This window comes from Protopterus annectens, chromosome 14.part0 (genome assembly GCF_019279795.1).
Source record: "Protopterus annectens isolate FY-2018-M chromosome 14.part0, PAN1.0, whole genome shotgun sequence".
NCBI lineage: Eukaryota > Metazoa > Chordata > Ceratodontiformes > Protopteridae > Protopterus > Protopterus annectens.
The window spans coordinates 614,922,868-614,935,727 of NC_056748.1; the positions used below are offsets into that span (position 1 = coordinate 614,922,868).

Genomic DNA, 12,860 nt, shown 5'->3' on the forward strand with positions numbered 1-12,860 from the left:
GTATCCAAATCCTCCATCTGTTACCACCAAATCCAGGAACACTCCATGTCTTTTTCCTCTTCTCCCTCTGGCAAATTAGATACTTCCACTGCTGTGGACAGAGGGTGGCCTTTAGAACCTGGCTTAGATTTCAGTGAGAAAGCTTGAGCTTCTTGGACTCAATGAAAGCACTTCCTTAGGTCATCATCTGCTACTATCAGTGAAGCCAGATAAACAGTCAGTTTCACAACAAGTATCTTAAGCTCATAAGTTCTATTCTCAATATGGAGAATGCTTTTCACTGTTTATATGACTCATGGGAAAATGTCAGGCATTCTTATCAGTCCTGCATCAACTTTGATTCCAAACAACAGGTGTTGTTAAATAACCATTCTTTAACAGTGAAAAATTGCAGCTTAGAAGCCACTTACATAGGGCTTATAGCAGGCAGCCTTTCATCCCTATTCTATGTATCTGATTTACTTGCCAGTCCATACAGACATGGGCATTCACAGCAGGTAATATTTAATTTGAAGAAAATAATGCAAATCAGTATCAACAATATTTTGTAAGATACCTGTAAAACAGATGTTTCTCTCCATGGAGCAGTGCTCTGTATCATTCATCTTGCTCTTTCGTTCATTCAATGCATCCAGTTTTTGGCTGTTGCCTCGAGATGACAGAAGACTACTTCTTAATGGCATTATGATCCATCTCAGATGCAGGTTGTGAGAGTTCTTCCTGCTTACACTTCAGACACGATTGCAGTCTCTTTGTTTCCAAAGCCAAACTCTCCAAAGTGTCATTATTTTTTCCAGAATTGCTCTGTTACTTAGCATATCAGACCCACTCCCTCCAGGGATCCCCTGCTCACTCACTTCAGTTATTATGTTTATAAGTTTTATAGACAGATTTCTAAAGCTCAAAAGAAATTCAGGAAAATTGGTCTTGCATGTTGTTCTCCAAGCCTTGTCCCATATCTATTTATGTCTAAATGTGACCTACTGTTCACCCCTTCTCTCGCCATACTCATGCATACTAACATTAGCCATGCCTCTGCCCCTAACCCTATATATTAATTTACAAAAACACCTTTCCTTAGCAGTGCCACTATACGTGACACTCAGGCACACACATGCACCATCAAATACTCTTACCACTCTTATTACAGCATCTAGTCCCTAACCTGGATCTTAAATGTAATCCTAATCCTAAACACACACGCACACACACACACACACACACACACACACACACACACACACACACACACACACACACACACACACACATCATAAAACCTATTCTAATAGCCATCCTGTACACAAATCCTACCTTGAAAACACTTTCACCATGTCCCACTTACCTTACCAAGAAATATTCAAAGTTCTTCAGTTTGAGTAAAAGTACTCAACATCTGTACAATTTGACAAACTTACCCACCTGATCACATATATTCACCCCCCCACTCCACCTCAGTAGTACGCGCTAACCCTAAGACTAACCTGTCCCTAACCCTAACGTGCATCTTTACTTTAAAAATGCCTATCCTATAACACTGCACAAGGCAGCTCAGACACTCACCACACACATACATACGTTAAATGTATCTCCTAACCTTACCTTAATCCTAAACACTCATGATCTCATACACACACAATCTATCACCTAACTATTACTCCTACCCTAACCCACATACACCCCTAGTATACATCCCACTTACCTTTTTCAGCAAAGCAATCATTCTGTGAAGCATCCATTTGATAAACTGGACGTTCGCACAAACTACCCTGTACTTGTGTCTGTCGACCAAACACGACACTCTCTCTATATATGTAAATATGTGTGTGTGTGTGTGTGTATATATATATATATATATATATATATATATATATATATATATATATATTTATTTATTTTTTATATTTTTATATTTTTATTTTGGTTTTACGAATAAGGGTGATGAGCCAAGCTGTAGTAACTGCAGAGGGATTAAACTGATCAGTCACAGCATGAAGTTATGGGAAAGAGTAGTGGAAGCTAGGTTAAGAAGGGAGGTGATGATTAGTGATCAGCAGTATGGTTTCATGCCAGGAAAGAGCACTACAGATGCGATGTTTGCTCTGAGAGTGTTGATGGAGAAGTACAGAGAAGGTCAGGAGGAGTTGCATTGTGTCTTTGTGGATTTAGAGAAAGCATATGACAGGGTGCCTAGAGAGGAGTTGTGGTATTGTATGAGGAAGTCGGGAGTGTCAGAGAAGTATGTAAGTGTGGTACAGGATATGTACGAGGGTAGTGTGACAGCGGTGAGGTCTGCGGTAGGAGTGACAGATGCGTTTAATGTGGAGGTGGGATTACATCAAGGATCAGCTCTGAGCCCTTTCTTATTTGCAATGGTGATGGACAGTTTGACAGACGAGATCAGACAGGAGTCCCCGTGAACTATGATGTTTGCAGATGACTTTGTGATCTGTAGTGAGAGTAGAGAACAGGTGGAGGAGACCCTGGAGAGGTGGAGATATGCTCTAGAGAGAAGAGGAATGAAGGTCAGCAGGACTAAGACAGAATATATGTGTGTGAATGAGAGGGAGGATAGAGGAATGGTGAGGATGCAGGGAGTAGAGGTGGCAAAGGTGGATGAGTTTAAGTACTTGGGATCAACAGTTCAGAGTAGTGGTGAGTGTGGAAGAGAGGTGAAGAAGAGATTACAGGCAGGATGGAGTGGGTGGATAAGAGTGTCAGGAGTGATTTGTGACAGACGAGTACCAGTAGGAGTGAAAGGGAAGGTCTACAAGAGGGCAGTGAGACAAGCTATGTTATATGCGTTGGAGACAGTGGCACTGACAAAAACGTAGGAGTCAGAACTTGACTTGGCAGAGATGAAGATGTTAAGATTTGCACTGGGTGTGACGAGGATGGACAGGATTAGGAATAAGTATATTAGAGGGTCAGCCCAGGTCGGAATGTTTGGAGACAAAGCCAGAGAGGCAAGATTACGTTGGTATGGACATGTGCTGAGGAGGGATGCAGAGTATATTGGGAAAAATATGCTAAGGATGATGCTGCCAGGTAACAGGAAAATAGGGAGGCCTAAGATAAGGTTTATGGATGTGGTGAGAGAGGACATGCAGGTGGTTGGTGTGACAGAGCAAGATGCAGAGGACAGGAAGAAATGAAAACAGTTGATCTGCTGTGGCGACCCCTAATGGGAGTAGACGAAAGAAGAAGAAAAAGAAGATATATATATATATATATATATATATATATATATAGGTTCATAGGTTCATAGGTTTATACTAGGCTATCTGCCCCAAGGCATTTATAAGCCTAGCCCGAATTTTTGTGGCTTACGCCACCCCTTATATGAAAAAATACTGTACCCATTAGTTTGTTGTGCCTCTGTCCAGCAGTGACACAGAGATGATTCCCGGGGTAAACCTACGATCTCCCATCCACAGGTCAAGATTTCTCTTGAACAGAGCCAGCGAGGTGTTCTGCCTCACATGGACCGGGACTCTATTCCACAGCATAGGGAGTCTCTGAGTGATAAATCTATCCCTCCAGCACGTCCTATTTATATCCGTGCTAAGGTTTAAGTCGCTTGCTCTAGTGGTTTTGGTGGATTTGGATTTTTTGAGGTGGAGCATGTCCATTAATTCCGGGTTGGACATGGCCTTGTATGTCAGGCACATGTCACCTCTGAGCAGACGGTATACGACTGAATAGAGCTGGAGTTTCTTTAATCTGGCAGCATATGACAGATTTTGGAGTCCCTTTATCCTTTTGGTGAGAAACTTTTGGGGTCTCTCCAATTGCTGCAGATGTCGGGCGAGATACATCCCGAATGGGGCATTGTACTCGATCATTGGTCTGATAAGTGAAGAGTACAGGGGAACAATGACCTCACTAGATCTGGATGTGAATCCCTTCATGATCAGGTGGGCAATGTAGAAGATCTTTCTAACCACTTTAGCAACGTGAGTGTCAAAAGAAAGGCCACTGTCAACCTGGTCCCCAGGTCCCTGATAACCTCTTCTGTGCTTAGTGGATTGCCACCTATATGGTAGCTTGGGGTTACCTTGTTTTTCCCGAAGGGTATGACTATACATTTTTTGGCGTTTAACTTCAGGCCATGGCTCTGGCACCAGCTATCTGTTTCCGTGAGTCTCTTCTGAAGGATATCTGTGCCCGATGCACTTTCCACTATGGCGCCCAGTTTGCAGTCGTCTGCAAACTTTGTCAGCCAAAGTCCTCCCATGTTGGCCTGTACTTCTGAGAAGTAGATGCCGAACAATAGGGGGCCAAGGACCGAGCCCTGTGGGACACCACTTGTGACCGGCTTGGAGTCTGACATAGCGCGAGCAACTCTAACCCTGTGGGTTCTGTCCTTAAGCCAGTTTGCAACCCATCTTGTGACATATGGGTTTACATTTAAGCTGGTACGTTTTTCTACAATACCCGAGTGGGGTATTGTGTCGAAAGCCTTTGCAAGGTCAAGGTAGGCTGTATGGACTGCCTTTCCCTCGTCAATGGCCTTGGTGACTGTTTCGAAGAAGTCGACCAAGTTCAAAAGGCATGATCTTCCCTTGACGAAGCCAAACTGGGTCAGGTCCAATGTCTGCAAGTCCCCTATATCTTTGTTTATGAGCTCCATTATGATCCTCTCCATAGCTTTGCAGACTAGACTTGTTAAGCTTATGGGGCGGTAATTACCAGGGTCCGTAGAGGCACCGCCTTTGTGGAGTGGGACCACAGTTGCCGTACGCCACTCCTTGGGCACGTATCCTGTGGTAAGGCTGAGATTAAACAGCTGCCTTATGTGCGGGTTTAATTCCTCATTTAGCTTGTGTAGCACACAGCCGGGGACACCATCCGGTCTCATTGATGCTGTGTTTTTAGCTTTAGAGAGAGCAGCTTTCACCTGCACATTTGAGATGTCTGGGAGGCTACACTCCGCTGGGATAGTTATCTCTCCTTTAGGGGGGGAGAGGGGGGTGAAGTTTGCACTGAATCTGTCTGCCAGTATGTTGGCAGTGTCTGTGGGTTCAGTGATTTTTGTATCATTTTGGACTAATTCTGAGCATATCTGGGAGTTTCCACCCAGGTTCCTTACATAGCTGAAAAAGGCCTTATGATTGTCCTTTGAATCCATGGCAATTTTTCTCTCAAAATTGGCCTTAGTTGATTTTATGAGTGCTCGTATTTTTTACTAATAATGGTCAGGGGTGACTTCCCTTTTATGGATTTTGTTCTATCATGTAATAGCTTTCTCCTCTTATTGTAAAGTTTGTTAATGGCTGGGGTCCACCAGACTGGACGTTTGCCCTTTGTGGAAAGAGTCTTTGTTTTATTTGGGATTGCCTGATCCATGCAGTCCTGGAGGTGTTCATAGAAGGCATTTGTAAGGGCTTCCGCAGCTTGGGTTGTGGTTTCCACTGTCTCAGGGGCCTTGAAGGATACCACACCAGTCTTGAGTAGTGTGAAGTTTGCTTTAGAGAAGTTCTTCACTGTGGTCTTTTTTGTTTGGGGTGGGGGCGGGTATATATATATATATATATATATATATATATATATATGTGTGTGTGTATATTTGTGTATGTATGTGTGTGTGTGTGTGTGTGTGTGTGTGTGTGTGTGTGTGTGTGTGTGTGTGTGTGTATATATATATATATATATATATATATATATATATATATGTGTGTGTGTGTATTTGTGTATGTAGGTATGTATTTATATGTGTGTGCGTGTATATATATATATATATATATATATATATATATATATATATATATATATATTCATACCTCTCAACCTCTTAGAGCAAAAAATCTGAACAGAGCCTAAAATGATGGTGGGACAGATTTTAAATATTGCTCTTACAAACTTAGAAAGTTGATAGAACAATATGTTTTGCATTAGCATGAATTTTCTGAAGGATGTGGAGTCTTAAACCCAAATGGTTGTCATTATTTAATGATTCCAATCCTCAGCTATTTGCCAGAAAGGAAAAGATTTTAGGAGGAACTCACCAAAAATATGAGGCCAAAATTTGGACATTCTGCGAAAACCTGTACAGTTGAGAGGTATGATATCTCTCTCTCTCTCTCTCTCTCTCTCTCTCTCTCTATATATATATATATATGTGTGTGTGTGTGTGTGTGTGTGTGTGTGTGTGTGTGTGTGATGAAAATTCATATCTGATTGATATTCCATTTCCCCCAGACTCCTTTATGTTCTATTGACCATCGAGTCCTGATCCCTTGATCACTCATTTGTTGAGCAACATATCACTGACTTTTGATAAAAACACAAAATATGTACCTCTGTATATACTTACTCTGATATCTGACAGCAGTGGGAAAAAGGAGAAACTTCTAAATCTCCCCTGGATGATCAAGGTAATGGGATTCAATGACAGTTCTTTTAACATTAGAGGTATTTGCTGGGTAGTTTAGCAATCAGGTAGTGGTTGGTGAGTGTGCATGTGTATATGTATATGTGTGTGTCTATATGTCTGCATGTGGTTACATGTGTGAGTGTATGCAGAGGGATGGTTGGTCTTAATTGAGTGTGTGTGTGTGTGTGTGTGTGTGTGTGTGTGTGTGTGTGTGTGTCTGTTTCTCTCTCTCTGTCTACAAGTGGCATGGCTAGGGATAGGTAAGGTAAGGGTGTATGTGTGGGGGGCAGTGGCTATCATACCTGTAAACTGCCTAGATTAAGAAGCAAATCCTGCATTATTAGGGCATTACTAGATAACCGAAAAATTAAATATTACTCTAAAGACACTTATAAAGTTAATAGATGGGACAAATAGCTTTGCAGCATGAAAGACTTCTAGGCAGGGAACATTAGACACCAGATATACTCTTTAAACAGTACCCTAACACCACATAAAAAGTAAAGTAGCAATTTTGCAGTATGAAAGATGTATATGCAGGTGGAAGACTATGTAATCGGGATAGTCTTTACATAGTCCACTAAAGTTATTTAAAAAGATAATAGAACAACATTTTTTCAGCACAAAAGATCTATGGGTGAGTGGGTGAAACTCTAGACACCAGGAATTCTCTTTAAATGTTATCACCGGCCATTTAAAAAGAAAATAATAATGAGAAAGTCTTCAAACACACAGCACAAGACACTGGGGATACTGTTTAATTATCGCACTAAAGAATTTAAGCTTCAAACTCTGGACCCCTGGTAAAGCAGCATCTTAACAAGGAGAGCTTTAGTCCTCTACACCAGCTGAGAGTTTTATAAAACATTAGCTCTTACATCCTGCTGTATTTTATGAATAGTAAGAAGTATGAAGCTCTAATATTTGTCATTATTGACTGACTGTAACAGTCAATATAAGAGACAGGGAACGGAAAAGATGCAAAATTAAGGGCATTCTACAAAATTAGGCACAGCTGAGAGGGATGGGATGCCCCTTTGTGGTGGCTGACATACCTTTAAATGGCTGTGCTCAAGACTTCTGGACAAAGCTGGAAGGAATACTAAAATACTTCTCTGACTAACTGAACTAGTTAATGGATAGTTGTAGTACTGCAAGGTATTATTAGCTTCTCCTGAAAATTATCATCTTTGGTGTGTGTGTGTGTGTGTGTGTGTGTGTGTGTGTGTGTGTGTGTGTGTGTGTGTGTGTGTGTGCGCGTGTGTGTGTGCGTGTGTGTGTGCGTATGTGTGTGTGTGTGTGTGTGTGTGTGTGTGTGTGTGTGTGTGCACTTATTTGATTATAGTTACTCATACAAGGTAGAGTGAGAGTCAGAGAAGCTAGGTCCTTGTAACTCTGCTCTGTGGTTGCTCAGTGTAGGGCATATTTGAATGTGAAGAACATGGGTCCAGATCCCAGGAAACACTACACATTTTCTGCAGTGCTTTAAGTCCAAACTATTGTCCATCTCTCTCTGCTTCTCTCTGCCTCTCTCTCTCTCTCTCACACACACACACACACACACACACACACACACACACACACACACACACACACACACACACACACACACCTGTGTGCGTGAGTATGTCTGCTTACTATTAATGATCTCATTTCTTTTAATCGACATGCAGTTACTCAACCCCAAAATGTAGATTTTTATGAAATTGTTACTCAAACTAGTGACACTCCATAGTCATAAAACACAAAACTTTTTTTTTGTTTTTATTGCAGGAGTAAGATTTCCTGCATCCTCTAATACAGAGGCAAACCATTACACCAGCAAACAATATACAGCACGTTTGAAACATTCAGGTTTGTCCCCTTAATCAAAGGATATTCTTAATGTCAGAATTGGTCAGAATTGCACAGTAGTAATGCTGAAACTTTCATTTGTAAGGAAAGACTCAGGATTGGTGTGTGTGTGTGTGTGTGTGTGTGTGTGTGTGTGTGTGTGTGTGTGTGTGTGTGTGTGTGTGTGTGTGTGTGAGTGTGTGTCTGTGTGTGTGCGCTATTTAGTGATACTGTTTTGGGAAGGGTGCTCAGTACCAAAACTTGAGGGTTTGGGGTTAGGGGCAGAGGTAGTGATAGGCTTAGGGATAGGAGATATGCATAAGGTGGTACAAGAGGCCAAAGCTGAGTGCTTCAACAGTGTGCTGGGCATCACTGCTCTGAACACGTTTGAACCAAATGACTTTAATAACAATAATAGCAGTAATAACAATAATGCAAAAAAATGATAAGAGTATTGTGATGTCATAAAAGAGAATAATGTATTATAAGGAATACTGGCCCTGTGCCATACAGTACTTTAGAATGTTAACACTGGTTATTGCAATGTAACTTTAGAAATGCTTAAACTCCATTAATATTTAAAGATTCACATTATCTGTTTTTAGCTTAGGCTATATTTTTTGCTACAGATTTGCCAGTTGCCTGGCAAAATATACTTAAATAAGTTTGCAAGGTAGGACAATTTTCTTATTGGAAATCCTCAAGCAGACTGATGAAATATAACATCCTAACCTTCACAAGCAAAATACTTTAGAAAGCATCATAGAAATATTGTAGAAAATCATCAGCATACCTGCTTTATTATATCAGAAAGCCGTACTTCATTTTTCTCTTTGGACAGTTCTTCTTTCACTTCTGAGTATGTGTCATTTATAATTGCCAGGAACATATTCTGCAGAGATGAATTAAGATTTTTTTTTAATATTGTTAAAACATTTATCCAGAAAAAAAGTATCATCAATGCACTTCCTCTAAGGAGAGCAAACAGCATTGCATTATACTTCCTGTATTTATACTGTGTAATTACATTTTATATTTGCAGTGTTATTGTTATATTTCTATTCAGACTCCAGGCAGCCTTACTTAAAAGATCTTGCAGTTTAAATGGATGAATGTGCTATAACCAAGGTTTCTTGCAAAATTGCCCTTAATAATTAGTAATCTCACAAGTATCTACAAGTAAATGAGATGATGTTAGAAAGAAGAGTACAATGTAAGTTATGTCATACCTCACTAGCAACGATAGTAAAACAATAAGCAAAAAAAATTGCAAAATATTTTACTTTTTTTCGCTATTTAAAATAAAGTATGTATTAACAATTAACATGCAACACATCTTCAAGTAAAAAAGACTGATGCCACATAAGGTGTCCTATGTGACCCTTTCATTTAATTGTCCAGCAGCAAGACCCACAGCAGTCTTTATACAAACCTTATACAATTCTTATACTTCTGCCATATTTAGCAAAGTAAAGCCTGCGCTGAGATGAATATGTAGCTTGAATGTTGCCTCTTGAGTTAATGAAAAAACTAGTTTAATCTACAATACACAAGGCATAAGGCGCTGCTTAAAATAAGAGCATACATTTTATTTGCCATACCAAGGGATGAAGCACTGACTACATCCAGAGCAACCTGGGTTCAATTCATGTCTCTGGCTCACCAAGGGGTAAGGAGGGGATACATGCCCAGGGCACACAATGCAGCATGATTTCCCCTGGTGGAGATTGGTGGGAACTACCACAGAGTCCTGCTGAGGTTGGGTGTGGGGTTCATAGCTGATATCCTCTGCACATCCCATTCTTGGAATGTTGCTGCGCATATGCAGGGGTGGGGATTAAGTAGAAAACCACTCAGTGGCAGTATGTAGGTAGACCCAGCTAATAAAGAGTGGTACTGGGGTAAGCTAATAGTGAGCTGCATGGAGAAGAAAGTGGGTCAAAAACATTGTACATTATTTGTTCCATTAGCCCACCAAGAAAACACAAATTAATTATAGAATTTATTATTTCTCATTCTTTCTTCACAAAGGTTTAAAACCAACATTAGTTCAAAAGTACTTCTTTAACACACTGTATTTTATACAAACTAAACTACAGGTTTATCTGAGAAAAAAAGACACATTTCACATTAGACTCGATTATAGGTAACTTCTGAATTAGAGAAAGACACTGTTCTTTGGCATCTGTTTTGCAGCAGCCAGAGTTTGGTGGATCTAGGAGTAGTCAGTATGGATGTTCATCAGTGGAAATCCAAGTACAAACTGGGGCAGTTACATGCTAAGGCAGGCAGAGGGTAGTAGGTTTCCCCTTAAACTGCTAGTGGATATCGTGAGGCCTAAACAGGGATGAAAATGACTTACAGAACATCTGTCATGTATATGAACTTTGAGTAGTTCAGGATTTTGCTTTATTTATATCTTTACTTTTTATTGTTGCTCTTATGACAGTCTGTAGGTTGACACAGGCGTAGCTCATAATCTATTGACATGATTTATCAACAAAGCTTTTCAAGTGTGAAGCCCAAAATCAGAAGAACTTTTTACAGTGTTTTTTTTTTTTTGCTTACCAAGGTAGAAAAATAGGACAGTTTGTTTAACTATGCATTTTCTGCAAAGTAGGAAGTACACATTATGAGGTACATAGATGCAATTAGCAAACATTTTAAGTGAATAGTATAATAAGTGGTGATGTTCAGGGAGGGGGTGACTCAGAAACATGTATCACTATTGAAGAAATAGTTCAGTACTCATGGCTTACACATGACTGCATAATGCTATGTAAATCAGTATTTATTTAGATATTTTTAATTTCTTAATTGATCCAAGGACCCTCTTCAGGAATGTACTGGGCCATAACGGTAGCAGAACAATGACTAATACATACAAAGGGAGCAAATATTAATTTTCATAGGATATTACATAGATAATAACACAACATACATCACTTAGTCTTTGTATTGACATGGATACTAAGTGTTTAACTTCTGAAACAAGCACTATAAAATGTGAAACTGGTATACTATAAAAAAGCAAATTTAGTAGAAATAAAAGGGAGTAGTATTAAGTGATAAATGCAAATAAAAATAGAAATATTAGAGCAAGAAAGTAAATGTGAAGTAAAGTTGTAGGGAAAGCTTGAAAAAGTGAATACACAGGAAAAGGTGAGATGAAATAAGCAAGTGGTTGGATAGTGAGAGTCTATGAGAAGGACAAAAAAATAAATAAATAGTAAGGAGGATGCAGTTCATGCAGGGAAAATAGATGAATTTAATACCACAGCCAGAACGAATAGCTAAAGTATCCACATTAAAGCAAAGTGTAGTAGTGTCTATATGCAAATGAGATTCATTGTATATGCAAAAGATGGACTCAAACATTGTGGAGTGATTCAGAGATGTATAAATGCAATGCTATGAGCTGCAGTGCTCATCTTTTCTGAATACCCAAAGTTTTCAGTTTACTGGAGCCTCAGTTGAGTTAATACGCCAGGACTAGTAGCTTAGCAATAACTGAACAAAAAAGTGTTGGTGTCTGCTTTCAGAGCTAGTGCTTGTGATGTTGTGCATTGTCACCATTCACGGTGCTGCTGGGTTTCCCAGTAGCTAACATATGTTTACCGCCACGGCTAGGAAACTGTTGACTGCTACTGTGTGGGTAGGGACACCATATAGTTAGTTAATATGTGTTGCCCACACATGGACTCAAGGAGGATGTGTGGACTGCCCATCCCTGTGGACATGAAGGTTTGTGTAGCATTAACCATTCTTGTAATGGTGGCCTTTCCATGTCTGGCAGGAACAGGCTAGGAATTATGCAGACATCAGTCTCATAGATCCTGTGCCACTTCCTTGAGCATGATACTGCAGTATCTGGAGGAGTATGTATGACTTCCATGAACAGCAGAGGACACGACCTTATTATGTGTTATGCAGGCATAGCACATTTTCCTAACGTCCTGCAGGCCACTCATTCCCTCTACTTTGCCATCAAGGCCCCAACTGCTGATGTCTAATACATCAACTGAAAGGGCTTCTACTCCATCAATTTCCAGGTGGTTTGTAATGCATATTGTATACAATGCATCTGTGCTCCACTTGGCAAGTTTCCACATTTCCTACACCTGGCATATATGTGACTTCTACCAGTGATTCATTTGGGGTGACTAGCCCACAGGGACAAATACTTTGTAGGTGTATACATCAGTGGATACATAGGGCAGGATATATTTTTCCCATTTATGTAGGAAGCAGCCCGCATGTAATGGTGTTCAGTGTTCTGTATTGCAGTAGATGCTGGTCGTACTCTGGAACCATGGATGGTGACCTCCACCCAAAACCTTCAAAGTATGGCTGAGATGATGTACATCACTAAACATTCTGAGACAGTCAACATGCATTTGGACTCCTCCAGGGATGTTTTCTCTGCTTGGATTCATCTGTTGGTGAAAGTCAGTATGTACCTTAGACCTTCCACCAGACAGTCATGGTGAGCTCCATGTTGCACAATATGGTCGTATACAAGCAGATACAACACTGTAGTATCACAGTACTTTGAAAGAGACTTATTGCAACAGTGAATGAGGGCACAGATTTGTTAGAGGAACTTGCTGTAGAGGCAACCCATGCACTGCAGGGACAGGCGCAATATACT

The 12,860-nt window shown here is 40.2% G+C and overlaps 1 protein-coding gene across 1 annotated transcript in view; it reads right to left on the reverse strand.

Moving 5' to 3' along the window:
• PKD2L1 (polycystin 2 like 1, transient receptor potential cation channel) overlaps nt 1–12,860 on the reverse strand; it is a 505,878-nt gene that overhangs the window by 139,563 nt on the left and 353,455 nt on the right. The window contains exon 10 of the mRNA XM_044056364.1: nt 9,003–9,101. Within this exon, the coding sequence (XP_043912299.1) occupies nt 9,003–9,101 (99 nt within the window). The remainder of the gene's footprint in view (nt 1–9,002; nt 9,102–12,860) is intronic.